At 45.7% G+C, this 26,808-nt stretch overlaps 2 protein-coding genes and 1 pseudogene across 7 annotated transcripts in view; 1 reads left to right on the forward strand and 2 right to left on the reverse strand.

The window, feature by feature from the left end:
- Positions 1 to 1,455: 1,455 nt before the first annotated feature.
- Positions 1,456 to 13,543, reverse strand: CUNH16orf71 (chromosome unknown C16orf71 homolog). The gene is given in 10 exon segments (XM_006914178.3): positions 1,456 to 1,977; positions 1,979 to 2,149; positions 3,022 to 3,126; positions 3,564 to 3,692; positions 4,702 to 4,843; positions 6,211 to 6,334; positions 8,015 to 8,521; positions 9,659 to 9,787; positions 11,504 to 11,683; positions 13,326 to 13,543. Coding segments are annotated over 9 exon segments (1,545 nt in total). The 5' UTR covers positions 11,633 to 11,683; positions 13,326 to 13,543; the 3' UTR covers positions 1,456 to 1,868.
- A 139-nt stretch (positions 13,544 to 13,682) lies between these two features.
- Positions 13,683 to 26,808, forward strand: part of ANKS3 (ankyrin repeat and sterile alpha motif domain containing 3) — a 29,020-nt gene continuing 15,894 nt past the window's right edge. For 2 of the 6 annotated variants that reach the window (XM_025048234.1, XM_015591181.2), the window contains exons 1-5: positions 13,684 to 13,926; positions 16,275 to 16,482; positions 18,373 to 18,571; positions 18,765 to 18,886; positions 20,079 to 20,160. In XM_025048234.1, coding sequence (XP_024904002.1) covers positions 16,313 to 16,482; positions 18,373 to 18,571; positions 18,765 to 18,886; positions 20,079 to 20,160 — 573 coding nt within the window. In that variant the 5' untranslated portion in view covers positions 13,684 to 13,926; positions 16,275 to 16,312. Of the gene's footprint in view, positions 13,927 to 16,274; positions 16,483 to 18,372; positions 18,572 to 18,690; positions 18,887 to 20,078; positions 20,161 to 26,808 lie in introns of those variants that run through there. The other 4 variants (XM_006913855.3, XM_025048236.1, XM_025048235.1 and 1 more) reach the window with 3 other exon arrangements.
- Positions 26,046 to 26,160, reverse strand: LOC112481638 (annotated as a pseudogene).

Genomic DNA, 26,808 nt, shown 5'->3' on the forward strand with positions numbered 1-26,808 from the left:
CAGATCCAGTGGTGCCAGCATTGCCGACCACCTGCCTTCCCCATGCAACTGTGAGCCCCCAGGCTCACTTTTCAGGTCCAGGCTGTTTCTGGAAGCGGCTGCCCTCTTCCTGGCCCAACAGCTGGGCCCACCAAGTGCCTGTTCCATGTTCTCTCATGCAGTTCTATGACGTAGGACTTTTTGTGATTGTTTTTATAGATGGGGAAACTGAGGCCCTGACAGTCTTAAGCACCTTGTCCAGGTGACAGAACAGGCTTTCTCAATCCAGGTCAGAACTCCCACTGCCTCGATTCCTTCTGGCTTGCTTTGATAGACAGTAATTCACAGCATTTAACTTGAAACAAAGTTTATATTATGTCACTGTGCATCATCCTAAATGAACTTACTGGTGTTAAGAGGGGTAGAGATGGGGGAAATGGGATTAAAGGGAAAAAAAACAAGGTCTTTGCTCTTGACAGCTAGTCTGGCAGCACAGGTGGTGTGCCACATTTGGGCTGCCCTGCCCAGCGCCTGAGCCCTGACCATGTTACACGTGCCCCAGAACTGAGGGTGAGGGGCCTCTGCAGGTGGGACGGCCTAGGGACCCCAAGTGACAGCAGTCTGGCTGCATTCTCTGCAGAAAGGCCACCCTTGGGCCTCCTGTGGCCTTGGCGGAAACCCCTCTTTCGTCTGGCTTCTAATGAAACACCCTTCATTGTTGGAAGTGGGGGCTGGTGGTGGGGCTCCTGTGATCAGGGCAAGTGGAACCCGTGGCCTGGGTCTTGGTTGCCTGTGGCTGGCTGAGGCCATGTAGGGCCTGTCTTGCCTGGTGCAGGGCTGGATAGGAAGAGACCCTTACCTATCTTCTTTGCATGGCAGCCAGTGGTGACCCCACCTGCGTGCTGGAACACGCACCCAAATGCCAAAGACCCTGCTGGAATGCCTAAGCCTACAGCATGGGAGGACCCCAGGTGATTTTTCTGTTCTTCCCATGGGGCAGGCAGGAAGGAGGGGCCTGAGACTGAGAAGCAGAATGTTGGAAACAAGCTGGGGAGAGGACAGAGGTGCCACAGATAAGGGCTTCAACCTGTTGAGAGCAGCAGGGCTGAGAACAACAGTTATAAAAGCACCCTGTGAAAATGGGGGTGGGGTGGGGGATAATGTTTGTGGAGTAATGGGGTGAGAGAGACGGGAGCACCTCCTGTGGGCCCCCAGCTCTTGCTGGTTATCCACAAGGATGACTTTGTGAAATGGGGACAGTTTCAGGTCTGAGAACATTCAGTATTCTCTATATTTAAAGGTCACCTCCACCCTTAGTTTGGAAGGAACTGAGAACATACGTATGTCTTTGTGTCTTGGTTAAAGAAAAAAATCAAATTTCGATCAAAAGTTGTGTGTGAGCATGTGTATGTGTGCTGTGTTAATTTAAGTACACAAGATAGCAAGTGTCCAGGGACCCAGGAAATTAGGCCAAAGTCTTTTTTAAAACATTTCTCTAAATGTTTTACTTAAATTTTATAGTTTTAAAAAAGACCCTGTATGACAGAAATAACAGATGCACATTAAAGGAAACAAACGCTGAAATGGACAAAGATGAAAAGCCTCACATTCCCACGATCAGAACAAAACCACTGTCTTCACAGGCTTTTCCTTCCAGGCCTATTCGGAGTATTGGGGCCACTTGAGTTGTATCGCTGTAGGTACAAGTTTGTGCTGGCATCTTTGTGCTCTAAGTGCATGTAAATGATATAAATGTTTGACTGAATTCTAACAGAGGGTTAGGTGATGGATCCACAGCTGAGGGTCCTTGGTTGCTGCTAATGGCCTGGGTGCGTCATTGGAGAGTCACACCATCTTGCTAACCTTCTCTTATCTCATCCCAGAGGCATCTACAGTTGACCCAGAGGAGGCACCAGGACCTCCCTGGCTGTCGCTGGTACAAAAGGGTCCCCCAGAGCCCTGAGACTTCTTCCTGAGGGTCTGGCCTGGGCGTTCTGCTTTAGTCCAAAGAGTTAGGTTTTGTTTCCTCCCAGTCCTGGATCCAGCTGTATCTTCAGGGGCCTGAGCCTTCTGGCTGTTGGGACCCTCACTGGCGGGCAGCTGGGGCTGAGCCATCCCCTTCCGAAATGCCCTGAGCTGCTGGAGAAGCCGACTTTTCCCAGTACAGTCCCTGTGACACGAGAGAAGCAACGTCAATCAATGCCAAGTGGAGGCCAAACCTCCCAGTGCTCTCCCACTGCTCTCCCACTGCAACAGGACACAAACACACAAAAGCCAGAGTGCTTTCAGAAGCGTGTTCCCTGGTTCTTGAGATGCTAAATCAGTAATGATTGCAGCTTTTGCCCTTGCTGAGTCAGAATGCATGTCAGCATGTTAAAGGCTTCTGGGATGAAACCTGTATGACCCTTCTCAACCCACGTTTTTCTTCCCTTTTTTTCCCTATAATGCCTAATCACAGACTCCATTAGGAGAAAAATTACATTAAACTCTGACATTCCCAAAGGGTAGGATCTGCAAGCTTTGCAATTCCAAAGATGATGGACACTGCCACAGCATATGATTCTAACTCACCCCATGACCACAGCATGGCCTCCCCACGTCAGAGACTTGAGCCTTCTCTGTGTTTGACATTTCATGTCTTAATTCACCCAAGCTTTTCATTTCTGGCTAACAACCATCACTTTACTCCATCCCTACAGTTCCTCTTCACTTCTAGTACCATCAGTAATCGGAAGCAGAATTAATTTGGGAAGCTATTTTACAGAAAGAAAATGTACTAATTTTTTCTGAAGAGCAGGATAAAGTGTCCTTGGTAATGTCCAGGGACAGCAGTCCAGGCTGAGACGATGCTGGGCTCCCCCATGGGCCTCTGCCAGGGGCTGAGACCTCCCCCTACCCCACCCCGCTCCCATCTCTCATGTGCTAGCCCTTTGGATGCAAGGCAGAGAACTAAAAGCATAAATGTTAAATGGGCCAGGCCAAGGCTTATGCAGAAAGCAGACAGGGAGCAGCCCCAGGCAGAGCCTCGAGCAGTTACCGTACCCCCCTGGGCCCTGCTGGTTTCTCAGAGCCACTGTTTCCTCTTCCTCTGCCTCCTCGCTGTCAGAGGAGCTGGAGCTGGAGCTGGAGTTGGAGCTGGAGCTAGAGCTGGAGGAGAGTTTGCCATGGTTCGGTGGACGTGCCCCAGTCCACTCCAGCCAAGCCAGCCTATCACCAGGGACTTGGAGTGCCCAGGCCTCCCTGGTGACCCAAGGCAGGAGGATGGGTAGGACAGCCAAAGCCCAGTGGTGGAGGGTCGCACCCCAGGGCAACATAACCCACCTAGATTGTTTACTTAGATCTCTTCAGGAGAAAGATTACTGTCTGCTCTTGCTTCCCCCGTCCCTACTCAGAGAGCCTGCTGACCAAGTGAGACTGTTGGCCAGGCTCAGCTCCCAGCTAAAAGCACTTCTCAACTTAGCAGTGCTCCCAGGATTTGCCCACATCTGAGTCCTCCTGTCTGTCAGAGTTCCTGTTCCTCTCTAGGCCAATGTGGCATCTGCAAAGCAGTGGGTTTGCTTTGGGGCTGTCACCACTCCCTGTACCTTTCCAATGACTGCTGGTCTGATGGCTCCGTGGGCCTCAGGTCAATGAAGGTGGTAGGAGGCTTCACTGGGTTCCTTAGCCAACACTGGCCCAGCTCAGCCTGGAAGCCCAGCTCTGTCAAAGCACGTCTGAGATGAGAAGAGCAGAGGTGCTGAGTCACTTCTTAGTGGTTGTGTGTGACCTGCACTGGGCTCATGGCTGCCACTGACTGAGTAGTACCCACTGTGTGTCGGGCACAGAGGTAGGCCCCATCAATGCATTCGCTCTTTTACTCTTCAGAACAAACCTCAAGATTTAGGCCAGCGCCATCCAATCGAACTTTCTGTGACGATTAAAATGTTCTATGCCTGTACTTTTCATCATGGTAGCCACTTGCTACAAGCAGCTATTGAAATTTACATTTAAGCTAATTAAAATTAAATTAATACAATAAAATTAAAAATTCAGTTCCTCAGTTGCACTAGCCACATTTCAAGGGTTCAGTAGCCACATGTAGCCAGTGTAAGTCTAGATATTTCTGTTAGACACTTCGGGTTGCCAGGATTAGAAGCCACCACAACTAGCTCAAGCGAGAAGGAAATTCATTGGCTCTCAGATTCTAGAGAGTAGAACTACCAAAGTGTGGGAAGAGCAGGGGTACAGCTGAGCCTTAAGGGACCCCAAAGCTCTGTCTCTACCTCTGCCCCTACAGCTTCACTCTTTCTCATCACAGCTGGCCTTTCTCCACCCTCCCACCCCTACCCAGAGACACGGGAGAGTAGAAATTCCCAGGGAAAAGCTCTGATTGGCCTGGCTGGGATCAGATGCCCAGGGCTGACCCAATCAATGGTGACCAGAGGGGCAGGGCCCTACTCTTGGGGAGGCCATATGGATGGTGAAGGGAGGGTTCTCATGGGGTAGGAGAAAGAGCAGGTGTTTTGGGGCTTGGGTCCCAGCTCTGCTTCATATGGCCTGGGCAAATCCACCTCTCTGAGCTTCAGTTTCTCCATTTATAAAATGGAGATAATTGTACCACCTGATCAGATTCTTGAGATGAGAAAAACACAGAGTGCCCCACCCATAGTAGGACTAATAAATACTGCAAGGCCATGGGCCTGTTCTAGAGAGGACTGGGCCATGGCTGGCAAGAAGTCCCACCTGTTTCCAGCCTCTCGCTGTTTGGTGTCCTGGGACGTGTCAGCAGGCATTTTCCAGGCAGAGAAAGAGGTTCTAGACTGCGTGGCACACAGGAGGGTGAGTCGTTCCATAAGCTTGTCCTGGGCACTCTGCTTGGTGTGATCTGACAGGAAAGCAGGAGACGCTTCTTAGTGGGGATGCAGTCTCTGCTTGACTTAGAGTGGCCTGACCTCCCATGTAGATGACACTGGTTGTGGGGGCGGGGCTCGTACATGGAGAAGTGAGGCCAGTGGAGGCCCCCGCCCCACCCCTTCGATACCCCACCTCCACTCAGCATGGCTGGAAGCCATATCTTTATGAGTGGGAGTTGTATTAGAGCCTTGTGAAGTAGAGGTGACTTCTTAATGACAGTTTATCCCACTTTCTCATTCCCGAGTCCCACTTGTCAGAGGGAACCACAATTAAGAGTTCTCTGTGTTCACTTTTTTTTTTAAAGATCAATGGGATCATCCTCTGTAGATTTTTTTCACTGAATATGTCTTTCTGTGTTAGTATATAGATAGATTCCTCCATAGAGCACAGTGTGTTCTGTGGTGTAACTGATTTAGCTAGACTCTTATTGAATACTGAATATGGGTTTACAGTTTCTCACAATTGTAAACAATGCTGCAACAGATAGGAAGATTCTTGGATACATATTTTTATCCGCCTGGGTGTGTACATGTTAGGGTAGATTTTAGAAGTGGAATAGCTTAATCAAAGGCTTATATCCCTTTAAAATAGAAAACAGATTCTGCCACATTGCCCTTCTTTTTGAATTACAGCAGTTACAGCCCCCCACCCCTGCCCAGCCTTATAGGAGGGTAGGTTTCTCCACACCCTGCTATCAGGGGTTAAATTACAAACAAATCCCTGTTAAAAACAGCATGGGGCCATCAGCCCCTGGCAGAGACTTCAGCTCTGAAACTGGAGGCCAGAATGCATGTTCTGGCTCTTTTGCTTCAGACTTGCCCCCACTCACCTTTTTGGGCCAGGCTGGGAGGGGATAGGAGCTTTTGTTTCATTTACAAAATTGCCTAGAGCAAGGCCACAAGTGCAGTGACAGTAATCACATCCCTGGCTTTAAACCGGAGGCAGGGGAAACAGGATTGTGGTTAGGAGCTATGAAAGGCAGGATACTTTGTTCTCAGAAAAAGAGAGAGAGGCTTGAGGAGGTAGGGAGGAGGAAAAGGTGAGGGTTGAGGGCAGAAGGCCCTCCCTAGGGCCTGGTGCATGCCTGGCAGATAGCAGGCAGTCACATATATAATGAATAAATGAGTGAATGAATGGAGTGAGTGAATGAGTGAGTGAATGAATGAAGTCTTTCAAGGACTGGCACGTGAATGTTCAGGACAGTTAGGGCTGAGCATCAGAGAGGGCATGGTGGGCTGCAGGGCTGATGGTCCCCAGCACATGGTCCTATTTTATTGAGAGGCCCTGGGAGGAGCTACTTGTGGGGATGCACTTGGGCTCTGGCGTTCAAGGTCAGACCTTGGCCCTGGAGGCGGTCAGCTGCCCACCACACCGTTCCAGTTGCTCTGTCTCCTCTGTCATCTTTGTCTTCTTGTCCTGCCAGACTCTCAAGGATGTGATCCAAATCCCACTCTTCAAGTTGCTGAAATGATTAAAGTGGTGATTGTGAGGCCGTTGCAGGGTCCCAGAAGCACAGTTGCTGTGACCAAAGGAGGCTGTCAGAGGATGCTGTGGGGTAAGAATCAGGGTTTGGGGCCATGGCCACGCTTGCTGACAGGCTCACTCACTCACCCTTTGAGGGTTGCAGAATGAGCTACCTGGGGTCTGTACTTCCTATACCTTTTTTGGGCAGTACTTCTGCTTCTGGCCAAAGGCATTGTTTGACCTGGAGGAAAGCCAGTGTAACTGAAAAACTATTCAGGTTCTTATAGGTTTAAAACAGGAGGTTAAAAAGTCTTACTCTCTTAAGAAATAGATTGTTCCAGGCAGGTGCTGAAAACTGGAAGACTTGGAAGAGAGTGCTGTGGGGGCAGTGTGGGTGTGACTGGAGAAGGGAAGTTAACCAGGAATTAATGTTTCTTATCTATGACCTTTCAGCTCCTTGCAGCCCTGTAGGCGAGTGAAAATAAAGGCGTTTAGGGGCAAACAGAAAGGAAAGTACAGAATTGATAAGAATGGATGGAATCACTGAAAATGATCTGTCACCTTGATGCCAGTTTTCTCTAAATTGTTAAGAAAATTACTAAAAATTTATTTAAAGGCCAAAAAGAGAATTGTATGACCTTTCAATGTCACGCTGGAGCCTTTCTAATTAGCCCACCTTTCTAGGGGTGGTTGGTTTGCACGACTGACCAGGGCCCACCTGTTTTGGAACTTGGTAAACCTGAGAAGATGTAATGGTTTTCTTTTTTGTCCAGTAGAGAAGACACCCCCATAGGTAACAGTTCTGTGGCCCTGAAGGACGTTGCCTGGTTTTGCACTGAATGTAGCAATTTTATCTTGGTGTTCATGTCTTTTTCCCCAGTGTCTTACAAATTCTAGTTTCTCATAATATCTTTGAACCCGTTTTGTCATCCTGCTGGTTCCCTCATTCATGAGCTAAATCCAACAGTAAAAGGAGCTCACTGTTTGAGAATGAGTGCTTTAACATTTGAGAGTTATGCTTTGAGAGTCTGTTCTCTATCTTATATGCAGTTGTGTGTCTTTATAAATATGCTTGGGATTAGCATTCTTTTATTTTTTTAAAGAAGGCTGGAGTCTCCTTGCGCTTACTTGTTCTCATTAACTCTACCTGAGGACAGTCTGCCTGCCAGGCCTATATAGCCACTGAATCTGGTACGGTGGCCTGCCTTCTAGTGGACTGGGGACCATGGGCATAAGGTCGCTGCTGTAGACTGAATGTCTGTGCCCCTTCCAAAGTCACATGTTGGAATCTTGACCTCTAATGTGATGGGGTTTGGAGGTGGTGCTTTTAGGAGGTGATTAGCTCGTGAGCGGGGAGCCTCATGAATGAAACTAGCGCCCTTATAAAACAGGCCCTATAGAGTCCCCAGCCCCTTCCACAGAGTGAGGACACAGAGAGGATGGTGGGCCCTCACCAGACACCAAACGTACCAGCGTCTTGATCTTGGACTTTCAGTCTCCAGAACGGTGAGAAATGAATTTGTTATTTAAGCTACTCGGTCTATGGGATTTTGTTATTGCAGTGGCCACAGACTAAGACAGGTATACTGGGCCAGCCCTCAAGTTTGCCTGTAGAGGACTAGCTAGGGACCATGTGCAGGGCACGCCCCAAGGACTCAAAGGGCAGGGAGCTGCCTACCTGGAGGGAGAGCACTGGCAAGCCTTCCTGGGGACCCTGTGGTGGTGTTCCTGGTCTTGGACTTGCCACTGTAGCTTCACAGGACATCTTCTTCCCTTGACTTTGGTCACTGCAGTCGGGGTTCCGGGGACCCCAGGTGACTTTATGGAGTAGGTCTTTCTCAATCATCTTCCTTCTCTCCCTTCGGAGAGCTCTCTGGTTGGCAGAGTCTGAGCCCTCCTGAGACTGAGAGGCGGCACTTGGGGGCTCTGTCCTCCGGTCTCCTTCCTGAAGACAGAGGGTGGCTTCTCCTTGTGGCTCCCAGGGAGGACTTGAGGATCCTTTGGTGTTGATGGCCATGCCCCCATGGTCACCTTCCTGCCACGTAGGAATCTCCTCAGGCTTCCTAAAAAGAGAGCTGCTCTCACCACGGCTATCCAAGGACTGGCCAGGGTCCCTTCCTTCCTTCGTCATTGCATTCCATTCACCCCAGGCTCCTGCTGCAAACTCCACAGGCACCGCAAGCGGCTACACGGGAAAAGAGGTGTCCTCAGTTAGCAGCCTCAAAACCGGGAAGGTTTTTTTAATTGTGGTAAAATGTGTGTATAACATAAACTTTGCCATGTTAACCATTTCTAAATGTACATTCATAATGCTGTGCATCCATCGCCACTGTCCGTTTCCAAAGCTCTTTAGTCCCCCAAACAGAAACTCTGTACCTCCCCCTGCCACCCAACCCCTGGTAAACTCTAATATATTTTCCGTCTCTATGAACTTGCCTTTTCTAGCTATTTCGTAGAAGTGGAACCATACACTATCTGTCCTTTTGTGCCCTTTCACTAAGCTTAGTCTTTCCGAGATGTTTTATCACATTGTAGCATTCCTTTTTGTGGACTGAATAATATTCCGCTGTATGGCTAGACCACATTTTGTTGACTCATTTTGTTTGCTGGTGGACACTTGGGTTGCTTCCACCTTTTGGCCACAGTGAATAGGCCATATAGCTATTAAGGGGTGGACATGATGAATCCCAGGCCCTTTGACTTCAGAGCAAGCCCACAGCTCTGTCCTCAAGGGTTAGTACAAACTTTCTCATCTCAGATTGAAAAATAAGTAATCCAGAAGAATTGTAGAAATGAAGAAGACAAAATAAAGTCACATGGACATCATTCTACCTGAATGATGTCTAACCAGGGGGGCTTGGCAGCCCTGGGAATTTCTCCTGTTTGGAGTTCTTTCAGACATACTTCTAGGCATGACTGAGTGAGTGGGTAACTTCTGTCATGGTGATAGGGAGAGAACATGCCCTGGCTCTATAAGATGACCCTGCATTAGTTCTTGCACTGAGAACTGAGTGTGGCTGGGGATCAAGTGGAATAGTGGGGCCTAAATCAGAAAGTCAGTCTCCGCCGGGGTCCTAAGTATGCTGGGCTCCTGGGAGAGTGCTGTGCACCAGGCGGGTAGATGTTTGATGTCTGATCTCCTTGGGCTGTACCTGGAGAAAGGCCTGAGTGTGCAGAAATGCTGCACCAGGGATTTTAACCTCTTTGACCCATAATGCTGTTAAGGGTTCAGTGAGAGCCATGGACATCCACTCACTTCCACACCCCATTTTGCCCACAGGGTCCCAGCATCACAGGTCCCCAGAACCTGCCTCCCACAGACCTTAGGAGACTCATAGGCCGTAGGGACCCAGGCTCCATCAGAGTCTTCAGCCAGCTCCTCTGACAAGTCTGGAATCAGGGAGGTTTGATTTCGTTGGAAGATGAACAGCTCCTCTTCCCCGCAGTCTGACTGTGGACGGACAAGATATCTTAAGGATTACATGGCAATGGCCAGAGCCAGGTGGGCCTTGGGCCTCGGGCCTCAGGCCCCGCCTACCCTGCCCTGCCTCACCCCACCCAGCTACTGGGGAGTAGTGAGGGTAGATTAGCTCTGAAAGTAGTAGGGGGTAGGTTAGCTTGCCCTGAGCTGGTTTCTGCCACTGATTTAGAACTTGGCTTACCAGCACCACCTCGTGGAGGTGAGATCCAGGGCTCCTGGTTCTGTGTGTACCTAATACCCTTAAGACTTTGCATACACAGGTGCTCAGTTAATGCCTGGTGCTGAATGAACTGGAAACCAAGGTGGGAGCTGGAAGAGCAGAGTCCATCCCTCCCCCTCCTCCATGACCTTGAACCATCACTTAATGACAGGGAGCCTTGGTTTCTTGCTTCTGGTCACCAGCACACCTCACAGGGATAGTCTGAAGATGAGTGCAAATGAGACTGCAGATATGAAAAGGCACTGGGGTCATGTTGTTATCTGCTCCCATCTGTAGCCTCGCTGCGCAATGGATACTCCCTGAGATCCAGGAAGCTCTGCTGTTTCATCTTGGCAGGTGCCCCAGGTAGGACCCAAACCTGATGTGTTACTTCTAAAACCCTTGCCCTTTCTCTAAATACTTGGCTCCAACCTGTGTATTTGGCACCCACTGATGAGGAGTTTCTGCCTGGTGCATTGCCTACCTTGCTCTGTACATAGGGTCACTGTCACACCTTACATGTCTAATTTACACTACATGGAGAAGGTGGTTGAGTTCATTTAAACCAGAATTCGGAGTCACTTTTGTCACCCAATATTCTCTTAGTTGGTAGAAACTAGAAACATAATTGCTATCATGGTAAGTTGGGGCACACCAGAGTATATAATGTTACAAAAGGGTCCTGGTCCTTGAAGAGGCTGAGTAGGCTCCTTAAATGTTTGTTGAATGAATGCATGTGATCAATAACAAAATTACTATGTATTATACATTTACCATGTCCCAAGCACTGTGCTCTAATGTAGATCATTTAGTTCTTACAACAATTTACATCAGAGCTGGGATTTGAACCCTGGGCAATGTGGAATCTTGGTCCTTAATTCTTATATGATGTACCTCTCTGTTTGTTATAGTCCTCCATAAAGCATCCTTGGGATGTTTGCCAGAACATAAAAATGCCAGGATATGGAGGATTTTGTTAACTCTATTAATTGAGCACCTACTCTGGGTCACGCTTTTTACATACAGAATCCCAAATTTGTGCCAGTAATAACTATCTGTATTTTGCAACAAGGACACTGAGGCTGACCCAGGTATGGCAACTGCTCACAGGTTACATGTAAGTTAGCAACTTAGTGGGAATGGGGACCCAAGTCTGCTTGATGCTGAAGCCCCTGCTTTTCCTGCTCTTCTGTGGTGCTGTTCTGGACTCTGTAGGGCCAGGACATGGCCAGGACCTCCTCCAAGAGTGGCTTCTATTTCAATGCATTGAGATTAGCCCTTGGAGGAATTCTCTAGTTGTAGTTTGAGGTCACTGGTATGGCCCAGGAGGATGCTGAGCACCAATAAATGTATTCAGAGAATAAAAACAGAGATCATGATGAACACAGAGCTGAGAAGCTCCAAAGCTGTCTGTGAGTCAGCATCATGTTTGTCATGAGAAGGAAGGGCAGTCAGGGCCTAGGACTGGGAAGAAGGTGCTTGCTTACCGAGGAAGAATCTGAGTCCAGAGATGGGAGCTGCTCCCTGACAGTCTGGAGGATGGTGTTCCAGGACCCCATCTGGGAGGCCCAGGAGGAGGGCAGTGAGGGCCCCACATCTTTGTCTTGGGATGCCATGAGTGCTCAGGCTCAGAGGAACTTTCTCAGTATGCCATCATCCAAGGATTTCTGTGGAGGATGCAGGGTGAGGGGCCAGGGGCCAGGGGCCAAGGGTCAAGAGCTGGGGGGCTGCCTTTTTAAAGCATCTACCATCCCATGGAGGGTGAATACCGACTCAGACTTCCCATCCCATTTCCCTTTGGTGCTGAAGGTTCCTGTTACTGAGTGCTAGGCACTGTGCCCTGCACTCTGTGTGTGCGCATGCGTGTGTGTGTATGTGTGTGTGTGTGTGTAATGATGTATGCAGCCTGCAGATATATACTATGTATATGATGATATTATATAGCTAAATGTATTGATATAGAATGATATATGTCCATAGATATATGATATATAGAATGATACATGTATATGATATAGATATATATAAACTACATATGTATATGTCCTATATAACACATATTGCTATCTACATTCTATGGGCTCAGAGAAGTTATTAGTAAATTGCAAAGACAGAATTTGTATCAAAGTTAGAGGGGATTTCAAGCTCCACTATCCTTTACTGCCCCCTTACAGAGGAATAAACTAGACATTTTGCAGTCCCCAGATCTTTTTTTGGAGTTGCCACTCAAATTAACCTCTTATATCCAGGCATTGCACCCGCCCCCCTTTTGTATCCCAGAATCTAAAAGGCCGGGTCCTTCAAGGATCAAGGGGGCTTTAGGAATGTGGGATGACTGTACTTCAGAGCCAGTGCCTGGAGAATCCTTGCAGCCTGAGAGGCAGCTGTGCCTATAAAATGGGAAGAGAACACTCCTGCTCCAGCCCGGGATGGCTATCACTCTGCGTCAGGGCCCCCATCAAGGTAGTAACAGGAGATGGAAGTGTGTGTGGCGGGAAGCGGGGTGGGGGTCGGGGGTAGGTGTTTCTTGCTGCTGCTGTGCTTATGGGAGTGGGGACAGGAGACTGGTGCACCCTGACCTGAGAACAGCAGGGTGGGGACGTAAAACAAGCGGATTACTATTTAAAAAGATGTATGTCTGTTTGTCAAACATAAGTAGAAGCCAAAGAAAAATAACAAGTTTAAAGACATAGAAAGAGTCCTAAAAAAAAAAAAAGAAAAAAGAAGGACAGATCAGAGGACAACAGAATCAGGTAGGTGAAGGGGGCTACCAGAGATCCTGATAAGTTCTTCAGGCGGACAAGGTAATAAGGGAAGGAAAGGCACTACAGGCTGCGGGAGGAACATGCACACTGGCTCAGAGTGAAAACTGCCGAATTGTTTAAAGTGGGGGGCAGGGGGTAGAGAAAAAGTGTCAGTTGCTGGACTATGCAGTGAAAACGAACCATATCATGAAGAGTCCTGAACGTCAAGATAAGAAGCTCGGCTCATCCCGCAGACGCGGGTTAAGCCAAATGTTACCGGAACCCGCAGCTCTAGTCTCCTCCGAATCCTGACTCTGCTTCCAAGACCGTTTCTTGGCTGTAGCCCGTTAGCCCTACCCAAAGCCCCGCCCCTTGTCCCTCGTGTGGCGGTTGTTATGACAACTAGACGCCAACGGCCTCCCGGGTCAGGCTTTTAAATTCTAAAGTTCAGAAACAGAAAAACCCATCGCTCGTCCTCCCACGCAACCCCCAGCCCCTGTTCTCCTTGTCTTGTTCAACTCCTGACATTTATCTCCGCAGCTACGGCAGGCTTGAGGCCCCTCACCTCAGGCTTCTGCCTCCGCCTCCCCTCCTTGCACGGTCCCGACAGGGCTATAAACAGTCTCCAGCACGTCCCTCGGTTCGTGTTTGCCTCCTTGGGCCGCGGGGCAACTACTGAGGCTGTCACCGCCTTCGGAATCTCCCTCAGCAGAGTCTTACTTTACTGGACTGCCGACCGCTTTCGATCTCCGCCCCCTGCGCCTCTTTCGGGACTTGGCGCGTCCCGCCTCTCTTGCAACGGGATTGGTTCTCCTGGTCAGTAGAGGGGCGGGGCAGGCAAGCTCTTCCTGCTCATTGGGTGCTACGGACGTCACACAGAGAGCCGGGAGAGGTGACCGGAAGGGCCGGGTGCGGGACGGGTGAGTTACACAGTGTCGAGAGCTGCCCCGCGGGCCTGAGAGCGTCCCAGCGTGCTCCGCGCCTCCCGCAACCACTTCCGGGGCGGGAGCCGGGCCGTGGGGTCCAGGCGCTGCGGCGGCCGCGCGGAGTGTGCCGGGTTGAGTGTGGCAGAAAGCGGGCCTGGCCGAGGGAGCGCGGTGGCGAGCGGGGATTGGTGGCGGCGGCAGCGGCGGCCTGAGGGCGAACCGGGACTGGACACAGCGCAGGTATGTTCTGCAGCGGCCCGGCCTGGTGCTGGCACCTGCTGTCCACCTGTGCGGCCTGTAGCGGAGCGTCCCAGCTCTGCCTTTTGCTTGCTGTGTGAGTTTATGACTCTGAGCTTCCGCTCTGCACCTGTGGAGCTGGGACGATAAAACCACGTGCCATGTAGAATTACTGGGAGGTGGCTTCAAGGGACGTCAGTGCTGTAGGTTGCTCGGGTTTCCCTACTGGGACTCTCCCCAGAGCCTGAGAACGAGTTCGAGATACCCCGGCCCCGTGAAAGGCCCTCGCGCCAGGGGTCGGGCGTCGGGGGGAATGAGTGCCCTGGGGCTTTTACAGAACTCTTCCCTGTGGGCGTGGCGGTCTGTCACCGACGTCATATTTTTTAAGTTAATTTTTTTGTTTAGTTTTAAAATAACGGATATTTTACAGAAGGTATTTTACGGAAAGGACTGAACCAAAAGGTAGAGTAAAAATTAAAAGGTCCTATTTCCCAGTGCTACTTCCTGGAGATAAATTACTGGAAGCGATATTTCAAAAGACATTTTATACAAACATACAAATATAATCATGTTATGCATAACGAATACCCCATCATTGTAGAATGTCTGGCGTGTGGCAATGTGAAAAGAAATTAACAGTAGCTTTATGGTCCTGTGGCATCCAAGTTCTCTCTCCTTAAACTCCTTGAGCTGGGGTCTGATTCTGATTGTCCCCCGGCAGTCTGCAGAGTGTCAGACTTGTGAGCATCCAATGGAAGGAGAGATAACACAGGCCCCACCCCAGGAGGCATTAGCAGAAGAGACACACCCACAGAAGGCTTGAGGAGTGTATTGAAAGGGGGCTCTGAACTGACACTGAGTTTATTTGGCTTCTTATCCAGGCTCTGTGGGCCTGAACTGTGCAGGTAAGGGTTCTCACCTGTGAGGTGAGCGCTGCTTGATTTCAAGCCCTGCCAGTGCGAAAGGCAGTAATTCCAGGAAGTAGGGCTTTGTTCTAAACTTTGTTGCCAGCAGACCCCATCACATGTATGGATACTCTTGCAAAGAGCCTACAATTTTTTTGTCCCCCAAATTGGCAGTTTATTGTTTGGCCATCTTGGCTGTCACCTGGGCCTGGGTGACATTCTTTAGTAGAGACTGAGGTCAAGTGGCATCTGTGAATCACTGTGGTTCCTTTAAGCCATCTAAACAGGATGTGAACCTTCTTTGTTTTCTTTCTCTCCCTTTTCTACGCTTGCTTCTTTGTTCTTTCCCACCCAGAGTACAATAGGAGACAAATGTCACTCCTGGACTTAAAAGTTCTGCTAGGAAGCTAATGACTTTGCCTTGATTTGTGTAGCATTCCCAGAATAATGGACTCTCATAATCATAGACTTGTCATCCTGGTGTTGTCCTATCTCAGGGAAAGTGTCACCCCACAAATTTATAAAATCCACCCCCCATCTCTCCTACTTTCAAGGAATGCATAGGTAGATTCCTAGTCAGTTAACATTTGCTGAACATCAGTCACATTCCAGTTTTTGTGCGAGGGGCTCTCAATTTTTTCAAAATTTATTTGCTTAAAAAACTTACAGTAAAATTCATTCATTTGATGTTCAGGTCCGTGAGTTTTGATAAATACAGTCATATATCTACCAGTCAAGATGCAGAACAGATCCATCATCCCCAAATTTCCTCTTGCTGTCCCTTTGCGGTCCCCCTACCTCTAACTCCTGGTAGTGCTGATCTGTCCTCCAACTCTTTATTTTTTCCGGAAAGTCATATGAATGGAATCATACAGTAGTTAGTCTTTTGAGACTGGCTGTTAGCACAGCGTATTTGAGATTGGTTCGTGTGTTATGTGTATCGACTGTTCCTTCTGCTTATTGCTGAGTAGTATTCCATCATACGAATATGCCACTTTGTTTACCCATTCTTCCATGTGTCTTTATCAGCAGCCCTTTGAGATATGTTCCCCTTAGACAGTGAGGAGCTAGAGATCAGAGATGCAAGAGCAGAGCCAAATTTTAATCTGACTCCAAATCCTGAGTTCTTTCCCACCATACCCAAGAGCTGATTTGGTTCACTGACCCAATTGGCATTTCTTTACTCCCCATCCAGGAGATTGTTAGGCTTCTTGAGTTTCTGGAGAATTCTATTCCTAGAATGTGGGGCGTAAAGATTGGTGAAGGAAAATATATACCATATAGGCTCTTCTTTTTCATAATATTTAATATTTAAACCATACAAAAAGTCTTCTAAGTCAGCCCCAGAAGTTGACTGCATTGGGTAGCAGTCTGCTAGGAGAGTGACATAGCTGCCTACTGCAGGTAGGGGTATGACCGTTCTGTTTCATTCCTTGGAACCACCAGGAAGGAAAGACCTATCCCCTGGGCCTCCCTCCACAGTGATGTCGGAGCTCAGCGATGAAGCCAGTGAACCGGAACTCCTGACCCGCAGCTTGTCCATGTGGCATGGGCTGGGTGCACAGGTCAGCTGGGAGGAGCTGGCCGTCCCCTTGGATCTCCACACAGCTGCTTCCATCGGCCAGTATGAAGTGGTGAAGGAATGTGTGCAGCGGTAAGAGATCTTGGGAAATTGTTTCTCCTCCTTAGTTTTGAGAAACTGTCTCAATGGCTTCAGCTCCCATATAGAGATATTACTAAGCTAACAGGGCCTCGCATGCAGTCGTAGATGTTTAATACATATGGCCTAGATTAACCTTGCTAATCTCGAGCAGTTGTCAATATTGATTTATGCTGGATTCAGCTGAGGGAGGCAGTTTTTATTCCTAAGAAGAAAAAATTGCTTTAAATTTTTTTCATAGGCTTAGAAACATTTCTGCCATACTTTGACCAGATTAATTTTATGGATTTTACTAATTGCAGAAATGCTCAACAAAAATAAAGATAGAAGGTGATTCTCCATGACCTTCTTTTCTCAAGGGATTTATTTTAATCCCTCATGCCTTCCTCTCTCTTCCAGCTTCTGCCATAGAGAGAGGGAAGCAACAGGGTCCCTCTGCCCCTCTGGAGGATTGCCACCTGAACTAAGTGCACACATACTGTTTTTATTAATCTTATACATATATTAAGTCCGATACAACAGCAGTGGCCCTTGGCTATGTCTTGTTCATAGTACAATATGATACCTACTGTAATTTTTGGAAAAGAATTCATCTCCTTGCTTCCACTCCCTTATGTCTTCCACACATTTTACTCACATTTCCATTTCTCATTGATAACTTAGAGAAACAATCTATATCCATACCTATATATGTCTTTTCCAGTTCCTGGGGTGCCAAAGCCAAGCCTCGTGGAAGCATTAGGTTTCCGGTTCCCAAGTCATAGCCATCACTTATAAATACCTGGCCAGTCAAGTTTAAGTGCACTATGGTGAGGGATAATCCATCATACTCTTGTATCAGGCGGCCTTGAGAATGTTTAGCCAGGTACGTAGGCAGCACATCTCCCTCACGAGGTCCCCAAGACCCCAGATATAACTATTCCTTTGGCATTCTTGGGCTTTTAAGCCTTTGGGCTTGCTGGTAAAATGCACAGTCCAGAACGGCTCCACGGAGGAGAAGAGGGAAGTGTTTGTTTTCTAGATGGGATTGTGACACTAGCTGAGCCTGAGGCTTGCTCACAGTAAGACAGACTAGGGACCCAAGGAGTTGGAGAAGGGAAAATTGCGCTGAGGGGAGGTGAGAGAGCCTCAGGGATGCTCTGCTCAGAGTATGGCTCCCCACTCTCCATTTGGAATTGAGCATTCCATCAATGAGTAGTGATTTGGGTGGTGAGGATGAAATGGTCTCTGTGCAGCTCTCCCAGCCAGTGGCTGCTACTGCATTTCTGGAATCAGGACCTTCCGGAATGGCTTTGTGGGCATCCCAGAGTCAAAAGATGCTAGTGAATGGTAAATAAGTGTCTGGTATGGCTTAATGTGTGTAAACCTACGAGGGGCACAAGCTGTGTGGATTGATTGGTAATTGTTAGCTCCGCTGGAGGCGGGACTGTGGAAGAGGAAAGGCTGGGAGGCATGAATTATGCAGTATGCTTCTGGAAGTGGGTGTTATTTCCATCCCCCAACCCCAAATCCAGGGTTGGGAAGCCCTCATTTGTTTTTTCCTGTGGGAAACGCTTTTCTAGAATTTTAATGGAAATCGGTGAGAAAGATAGGATTATTTAGTCACAGATTTTCCAAGAATGTTTCTATAGGGTTAGGTGACAAAGTCCTCTTTTCTCTCCCCCAACGCTGGACAAGCAGACTGTGGTCTATTGGTGAAAGGTAGTCAAGGCTCCAGGTCAGGGTCTTTCGACCTTGGCACTACTAAAAATCAGATCACTCTGTGGTGGGGGCCGTCCTGTGCACTGTCGGATGTTGAGCAGCATCCCTGGCCTCACTGCCGGCTTTGGCAAACCCTACAGGTGAGACGGCTGGGCTTGTCTAGCATATCTTACGTTTGTTTAGGAGAGAGTTAGATTTGAATAAGAAGAATGGTGGTGGCTGGACCCCGCTGATGTATGCCTCCTACATTGGACATGATACCATCGTGCACCTGCTACTCGAGGCGGGGGTGAGTGTGAATGTGCCGACCCCAGAAGGGCAGACTCCATTGATGCTGGCTTCCAGCTGTGGCAACGAGAGCATCGCCTACTTTCTCCTCCAGGTGAGCTACGAGGGGACGCAGGCCCAGAATCCTGAGGGGCTCCCTGGCCGCTCTGGCAGAAACATGAACCACTGTAATCCATGATGTGCGTGCGTGTGTAATCACTTTGATTCTTTCAGCATGATGGCCTGGAGGGCGCCCACCCCACGCACAGGAGATGAGGCTGTAACAAGCATTCTGTATTCTCTTGAAGCAAGGTGCTGAGCTAGAAATGAAGGACATTCAAGGCTGGACGGCTCTCTTCCACTGCACCAGTGCTGGGCATCAGCAGATGGTTAAGTTCCTTTTGGACAGTGGAGCGAATGCCAACGTGAGGTGATTACAGGTCTTAAGTGGCCATAGGAGTGGGTGTGTCATATCTCACTCTGAGGAGGGCAGCTGTAGAGGCAGCTACAGGCCAGAGTCAGGAAATCTCCTTCCTCAGTAGGAGGGGTTCAGACAAAGGGGCAGAAGGGACAGTCCCGCCCAGGTGCAGTAGGCCTAGGGTTAACCCTGGCCTTTTCACCCATCTGTCAGGTGACATTGGATGCAGCACTTTAAACTCTCTCAGCCTCATTTTCTTCCTGAAAACTGGGGATAGCAATACTTATGTCATAGAGTTATTAGAAGAATTACATGTTCTGTCATATCTAACATAGCGAATGGCACTTAATTGACATGCATTAAATGCTAATTCTGCTCTCCTCACCTTTTGTATACATCAGGTGAAGTAATGCTTTGAAAACATTCATGAGTTTTATAAGCTGGAAGGGATATTGTCTAAAGCATGCCATGATGATCCCTTTCAACACAGCATCCAACTGGCACTGCACGCTCTCTGGATGATGTCATCCATTGTGAGGCACACCAAGCTTTATGTGTCACTAAGAAAGAAAAAAATGCTACTAATTAAAATGCAACTTGCCCATGGATTTTAAGACACATTCTGACTTCAGAGATGTTAAAATGTGAAAATGGTGTGTCTTGGAATGGATGAATTCCAGTATTCAATTTGGTTCCTGTGTTCTAGACCAGCATGAAAGAAATGAGGGGTAGGGAGTACTCTGAAGACGGTGCAGAGTTAACCCTAACCAAGCACCAAAAATAAGCATCAGGTACCAGATGTAGTAAGGAGAGGGTAGATTATTAGTCCTGGGGGCGTTCCTGGAGGGCATGAGGAGGTGGATGGAAGACATTAGCTTTCCGTGAGCAGTAAAAGGCCACAGCCTTTTGCTGGGGATTCATATGCAGATTTGAGATAGTGGGTACAAACAGATTAGAAGGAGGGATGATAGGGAGAGAAATTGTCTTTAGGACAAAAACTAGAGAAGTAGAAACCAGAAAAGTTCATGAGGCTGATGTGTAAATAAGAATTTTTCTCATCTCCCCATTAATTCTTGCAAGAGAGAGACCTCTACACTTCAGGTTGGGTGACTTTGTGTCAGCTTGGTTTTGTCTACAGCAAGGAAGTGTCTCCTTGGTAGAACTTCTTTCTGTTAATCATTGCATTGTGGCCTCTGTCTTGCAGGGAGCCAACATATGGATTCACTCCTTTGATGGAAGCAGCTGCTGCTGGCCATGAAATAATTGTGCAGTATTTTCTGAATTATGTAAGTGACCCTCTTTATTAGCTTATAATTTAAGTCATAGCAAATGAGGAATTATATCACTGAAGTATAAACTATAACAATTTTCTGCTACACAGAAATAACTGCTCTTCATATATTCAGTACATTTTCATTTTATATCTATTGATACCAAGTGTTGAGTGGCACTTAGGTATTTAGGGGTACAGTGGTGAGTAAAAATAGAAACCTGTTTTTGTAAGAATTTTGAAAATACTATTATTTGAAAAGTATGGGAAATCTATTTTAAACTGTAAATAGCACTCATTATCCCATTACTTAAAAAAATTATGTAGAGTGAGAAGGCAAAGATCTTCCTCCCTTTTTAACCACTCCCTACTCCTCCCCAAGATGCCCATTGGGTTTGATAAAGAGACACCCCAGGACTTTTCCTCTGCTTAGAAGGTATGTCAATAGATACCTGCAAAGTGGGATTCTACTAAATATTTGCTCTGCAGCTTTTAAAAAATCACTTAAATGTACCAAAGACATCTGAGCCTTGTACAGTATTCCATGTATAATCTGTTCCATAGTTACTATAAAGCAGTCTCCATGCAGCTCTCCCAGCCAGTGGCTGCTACTGCATCTCTGGGATCAGGAGCTTCTGGAATAGCTGTGTGGGTCATAGTGAATTCACTGATTATGAATTCAATCAGTTCTTTATTAGTAGAAATTTAAGGTTTCCAACGTTTTGCAGTTATAACCAATGCTTCAGGGAATATCTTTGTACATACAGCTTTAGCATGCATACAGTTATTTCTGTATACTCTATTTCTATTGCTGCTGCTCACATTTTAAGTTTAATAGGTCCTAGTAAAAACACAATTAAAAGATGGGCAAAGGATTCGAATAGACATTTCTCCAAAGAAACTATACAGATGGCCAGTAAGCATATGAAAAAATGCTTGACATCATTAGTCATCAGGGAAATGCAAACCAAAACTAGAAAGTCTGTAATGAAAAAAACAATGGATAAAAACAAGAGATGGTGAGGATGTGTAGAAATTGGAACCCACATACACTGTTGATATAAATGTAAATGATGCAGCCTCTTTGGAAAACAGTCTGTTCAAACAGTTAAATATAGTTGCCAGGTGACCCTGCAGTTCCACTCCTAGGTGTGTACCCCAGAGAATTAAAAACAGATCTATGCAAAAACTTAAAGACAAATATCCCTGGCAGTGTAATTCATAATAACCAAAGGGTGGAAACAACCCAAACGTCCATCAACCGTTAAGTGGATAAATAAAGTATGTAATATCCACACAATGGAATATTATTTGGGCATAAAAAGAAATGAAGAACTGGTGCTGCAAGGACGAACCTTGACAATGTTATGCTAAGTGAAAGAAGCCAGATGCAAAAGACCACATGTTCTGTGATTTCCTTTTTTATGAAATGTCCAGAATAAGCAAGTCTATAGAGACAGAAGTAGATTAGCAGTTGCCTAGGACTGGGGGAGGGGAATGGGAAGACTGGGGAGAGGATGATGGTTAAGGAGTACAGGATTACAGGATTTCTATTTAGAGTGATAAACATTTTCTGAAATTGATTGTGATGATAGTTATACACCATTGAATTGTACACTAAGTGGGCGAATTGCATGTATGTGAATCATATCTTAATAAAGTTGTTCAAAAAATCCAATGGGGGAAATATTTAATTTATATGTAAAGTCCTAACAAACTCCCACTAAAAAGGTTGTGTCTGTTGTCCTTCCCACCAGTAGTATATGTAGGCGCTCATTTTCTCATGTCCTCACTAGCCCTTGCTTGAGGTTACCCATCTTAAGTTTTTCCCAATCTGGTGGGAAAAAAATGGCATCTAATTTTGGTTTGTTCTTACTAGTGAGGTTGAACATTTAAAAATATATTTATTGGCCATTCGTATTTCTTTCATGAATTGTCCCTTTGTGTTTTGGGCCCAATTTTCTATTGATAGTTATATTTTTTCTTACTTATTGGTGGGAACTTTAGAGTAATAAAATATCATCATCCTATCTCTTTTTAAAAAATAACTTGGGGACAGTACATTTACATGGTAAAAATGGGGATAAGACAGAAGGTATACAGTGAGCCTGCCTTCAGCCTTTGCCTCAGTCTCTTGGTCGCTCTTCCCAGACTGCTCCCCGTCTTGTTTTAAACAAACAAACAAACAAACTTAACTGTCTCTTCCGGAGTTTGTTCTATATCAGTGTATTTTGTAAAGCTCTCTCCTCCTTCCCTACCACCCCCGCTACATTCTTGCTCCCTCCCCCGCTCTTTCTCTCTCTGTGATGGCATAGTGCTCCCTTGTAGGGTTCAATCAGAGTTTCTTTAGTCTGCAGATAGACTTGAATCGTTGTCAACCATTCGCTGTTGTACACAGTGCTGTGGAGAATATCTGTGCACATGTATTTCTGCATTCGTATGGGACCCACTCTGTATAGTTCAGTACTAAAGGTAGAAGGGTGACGTGTAAGTACATTCTTAAGATGATTATTGCCTAATTGCCATCCGAAGAGCATGTTGTGCCAACTGACACTTTTTTTAATGCAGCAAGAATTATGAATCTTAAATTATGAAGTACTTTAAACATACCAAAGAGTACAAAAGATAATATAACTAACCCATATGGCCCAGAGATCGCCACTATCCAAATGCTGGTCTGTACCTTTCCTATCCCTGATTTTGATGCTTTCATCACATATTGTGTGTCCTTAAGCAATGCATAGACTTGTTTTATATATTTTAAAAATTTATATAAATAATATACCAGACTGTATGTGTCATTCAGCAGTGTTGGTACATATAGATGTCATTTACTCACTTTAACAGCTCTGTTTATCGAAGGTATGAATATATTGCATTTATCTATTCCTTTTTTATCAGCCATTTAAGTTGTGTCCCCTTTGGTATTCCTAACAGTGCTGGAGTTCACAGTTTTTACCTGTCTTCTCAAGTACATGTGAAGGGATTTCTCTAGGAGATCAGCCTGTATTCTTCAAAGTAGAACTGGTGTGTAGAGTGGGTTTAGCTACACTAGAGCGCGTTAACTTGCTTTCCTCCATAGTTGTCCCAGTTTACACACTTCCAATAGTGTTTTATAGCCCCTGTCTCCCACACCCACAATAACACTTGCTATATGGTATCAGATGAGCTGTCTCCTGTTGATTTTTACTCTTCCAGATTTCTGATGAGGCAGAGCATCTTTTCATATATTATCAGCCATTTGGGTTCCCTTTTCTGCAAATAATTATTCTTTGAAGGTAAGTTCACTGACACCAACTAGGATCCTTAAGATATAACCTAGAGTCAAGAATAGATGGTTAGATACCCAGAAAAGGGCTTGTTGGGTCTTATGGTAGCTCTAAATTTTTTACGAGAAACCTTCATACTATTTTCATGGTGGCCATACCAATTTGCATACTCACCAGCAGTGTGTGAGGGGGTCCTTTTACTCCATATCCTTGCCAACACTTGTTATTTCTTGTTGAGTATAGCTGTTCTAACAGGTGTATTTCATTGTGGTTTCGATTTGCATTTCCCTTAAAGCTAGTGAAGTTGAGCATCTTTTCATATCTGTTGGCCATTTATATGTTTTCTTGGGAAAAGTGTCTGTTCAGGTCCTCTGCCCACTTTTTACTTGGATTGTTTTGTTGTTTATATGGGATATAAAACAAAGCAACAAACAAATAAAACTAAAAAACTTCATAGATGCAGACAATGGTATGGTGGTTATCAGAGGGAAATGGGGGTGGGGAGAAGTTGAAGATGGTAAAGGGGGTCAAATATGTGGTATTGGAAGGAGACTAGACTTTGGATTGTGAGCACACAAACGATTTATTATAGAATTATACACTTGCCACTTATATAATCTTATTAACCAATGTTACCCCAATAACTTTAATTAAAAAAAAAAAAAAGAGCTGAGTAAAAGCCCAGAACTGTAAAAAGCATAACGTCTACTTCTGAGTTTAGAGCCTGACTTTAAATATGATAGAATTGGAACTCGTAAGAGACAGTCACTTATGTAATTTTTAAAACAGAAAACGTATTGGAAAGTCAGAGACTTTACTATTGTGTACCTTACGTCCTCATTACCCTTGGTTCCTGTATTCCCCTGCTGGGCCTGAGATTGTATGTAGGCAACTTGTATTGAAGGAAAACAAATTGTATTGAATTTCTTTTGGAAAATTAAAAAAATTTTAAACTTTGAAATAATTTCAGACTTAAACATCGCAAAATAGTATAGAGAATTTGCATACCTTTGCTAGATTCCCCAATATTAACATTTCATAAGTCTCTATATACATATAATCTTTTTAGAACCATTTGAAAGTAAGTTGCTGACATAATGCCTCTGCTACCCTGAATACTTTTATATGTATTTCTTAAAAACAATTTTCTCTTCCGTAATATACAGTTATCAAACTCAGGAGATCAGCAGTAAGCTCTGCCTCCGGCACACTAATCAGGAATCAAAGGTGTCAGTCACTACCAAGCAATCGCTGTCTGGCTGAGATGGATGGTGGGGACGGCTTGGAGTGCATGGCTGGTGGGCCAGGTCTTTAAACCAAAGGGAGCCAGAGGGATGGGCCCACTGGTCTCCTGACCTGCCCCTCCAGAGCCGGGCACTATTCTTGGAGATGGAGAGGTGGACGAGGCGTGGCACCCCGTGGTCTTTGCCAGGGGAGGAGAAGGCTGTGCTTGCTTTCCTTGCATCCCATGTCCCTTCTTCCCAGGGGGGCCAGGCTGCAGCAGCTCAATCTGGACAGGGTGTGTTTGGGCCTCTTTTAGGAGGGGGCTGAGAGTTGATCCAGCCGCCCTCCATCTCATGAGTGCCCCCTCCCTCCCTGTAATACTGGTGTACGGTCTCGAATTTTTTTGCAATGAATTTGATGATGTACTTCTCTAGTAATATATTATGTGTATTATAATATAGGAAGAAAAATCAAAAAACATTTAAAGCATAAATAAATACACAGAAGTTCTAATATTTTCTTCCCTCACCTCAGGGACCTTGTTCTCGATTCTCTTCTTCCTCATTTCTTACTAAGGAATAGTATTATTTTAGTATTTAGTATTTAGAAGTTGAAGTCTTCCAGGCTTAAAAATGTACTAGTTAAAACTCTATAGTGAAGATGGCATTGTTTGTTTGGGTTGAAACCTTTGGGTTTCTTCTGTCAAACTGAAATTAGAAATTATCTCCTTAGTTTTATTGAAATATAATTGACTTACTGTATAAATTTAGGGAGTGGTACTGCACAACAATTTGACTTAGGAACATCATGAAATGATCGTCACAGTAAGTTTAGTTAATGTCCATCATCATACAGATAACACATATATGTTTACTCTTAACTTTTCCATATATCGTACAGTAGTGTTAACTCTAGCCCTTGTGTTGCACATTACACCTGAGCACTTATTATCTTGTAATTGAACATTTGTGCCTTTTGACCACCCTCATCCAATTCTCCCTCCCCCAACCCCCTAGAAATTATCTTTCAAGGCTGAATATTTCACAGTTGATTTGTAACCAGAGCTCTGGAAAGTAGGGATTATAGAAAGTAAAGCTCGTTAGGCTCTTGTAAAATGCAGATCATAGTGTAATACTCACCCTCTGTACTGGGCTCAGCCAAGACTGTCAATTGATCTTAGTTTTAAAAACTGCTGTATAAGCCTGAACATAAGGCAACCCCCAAATTAGGCACTGTCCTGTTTTCTCAAGAATTTGAACATATAAACTTCTTGAAATATAGATAAAATGATGGAAAGTATATTAATATTTAGTTGCACACAAAATGATGTAAATATATTAATTTAGAAAATTTGCAATTTTCTATTCTGTTGTGTGTGTGTTTTTTTTCTCTTGTTTATTATTATTTATGCCTACAGCACCTGGTCTTCCTAGGTGGTCTCCCATCCAGTACTAACCAGGCCTGACCATGCTTTGCTTCCGAGATCAGACATCGAGTTTGTTCAGGGTGGCATGGCCGTAGACCATGGACCGTGGCTCCACTGGGGCGTGAACCCAGGACCTTCTGCGTGTAAACCAGACGTGCTAACTGCTACACTATGGAACCACATCCTATTTATATATATTTTAGGTCAAAGCGGAATCCTGTTATTCAAAATGTTTTGTAATATTTTTTTCTCTTAATGATCCTTATGCACCCGTGTTCATGTTACTAATACACTTGGACCTGTCATAAATCAGTGGGCGGTATTCCATTTTTATTCCATTTTATATAGATGCGTTCTCACTTTTTTTCACTAAATCCCTATTTTAGTTTCTTTTCCAGTTTTCACAGTGCTGCAGGAAAGAGCCTAAATGTTACTGTATGTCCTTAATTATTTTATTTCCTGGGGTTAATTTTCTAAAAGTAGAATTGCTGTGTCGAGGGGTATATGTGCTTTTAATGTTTTAACTGCCTCTTGCCGATTTGCCATCCAGAGCACTGAGCTCCAATAGTCTCACCTTCACGTATGAGATCACGTGGTTGAAGCTTTGAAAATAGAAAGCTTATTGGGCTTTTCCAGTTTCAAAAGTTGACATGTTCATATTAGTAAATTTAGAAAATTTAGAAGGAAGATGGGAAAACACCCCATTATGTCCCTCCTTAAAAATAATATTAACAATTTGGGCATA

The sequence above is a fragment of the Pteropus alecto genome, unplaced genomic scaffold (assembly GCF_000325575.1).
Source record: "Pteropus alecto unplaced genomic scaffold, ASM32557v1 scaffold44, whole genome shotgun sequence".
Lineage (NCBI taxonomy): Eukaryota > Metazoa > Chordata > Mammalia > Chiroptera > Pteropodidae > Pteropus > Pteropus alecto.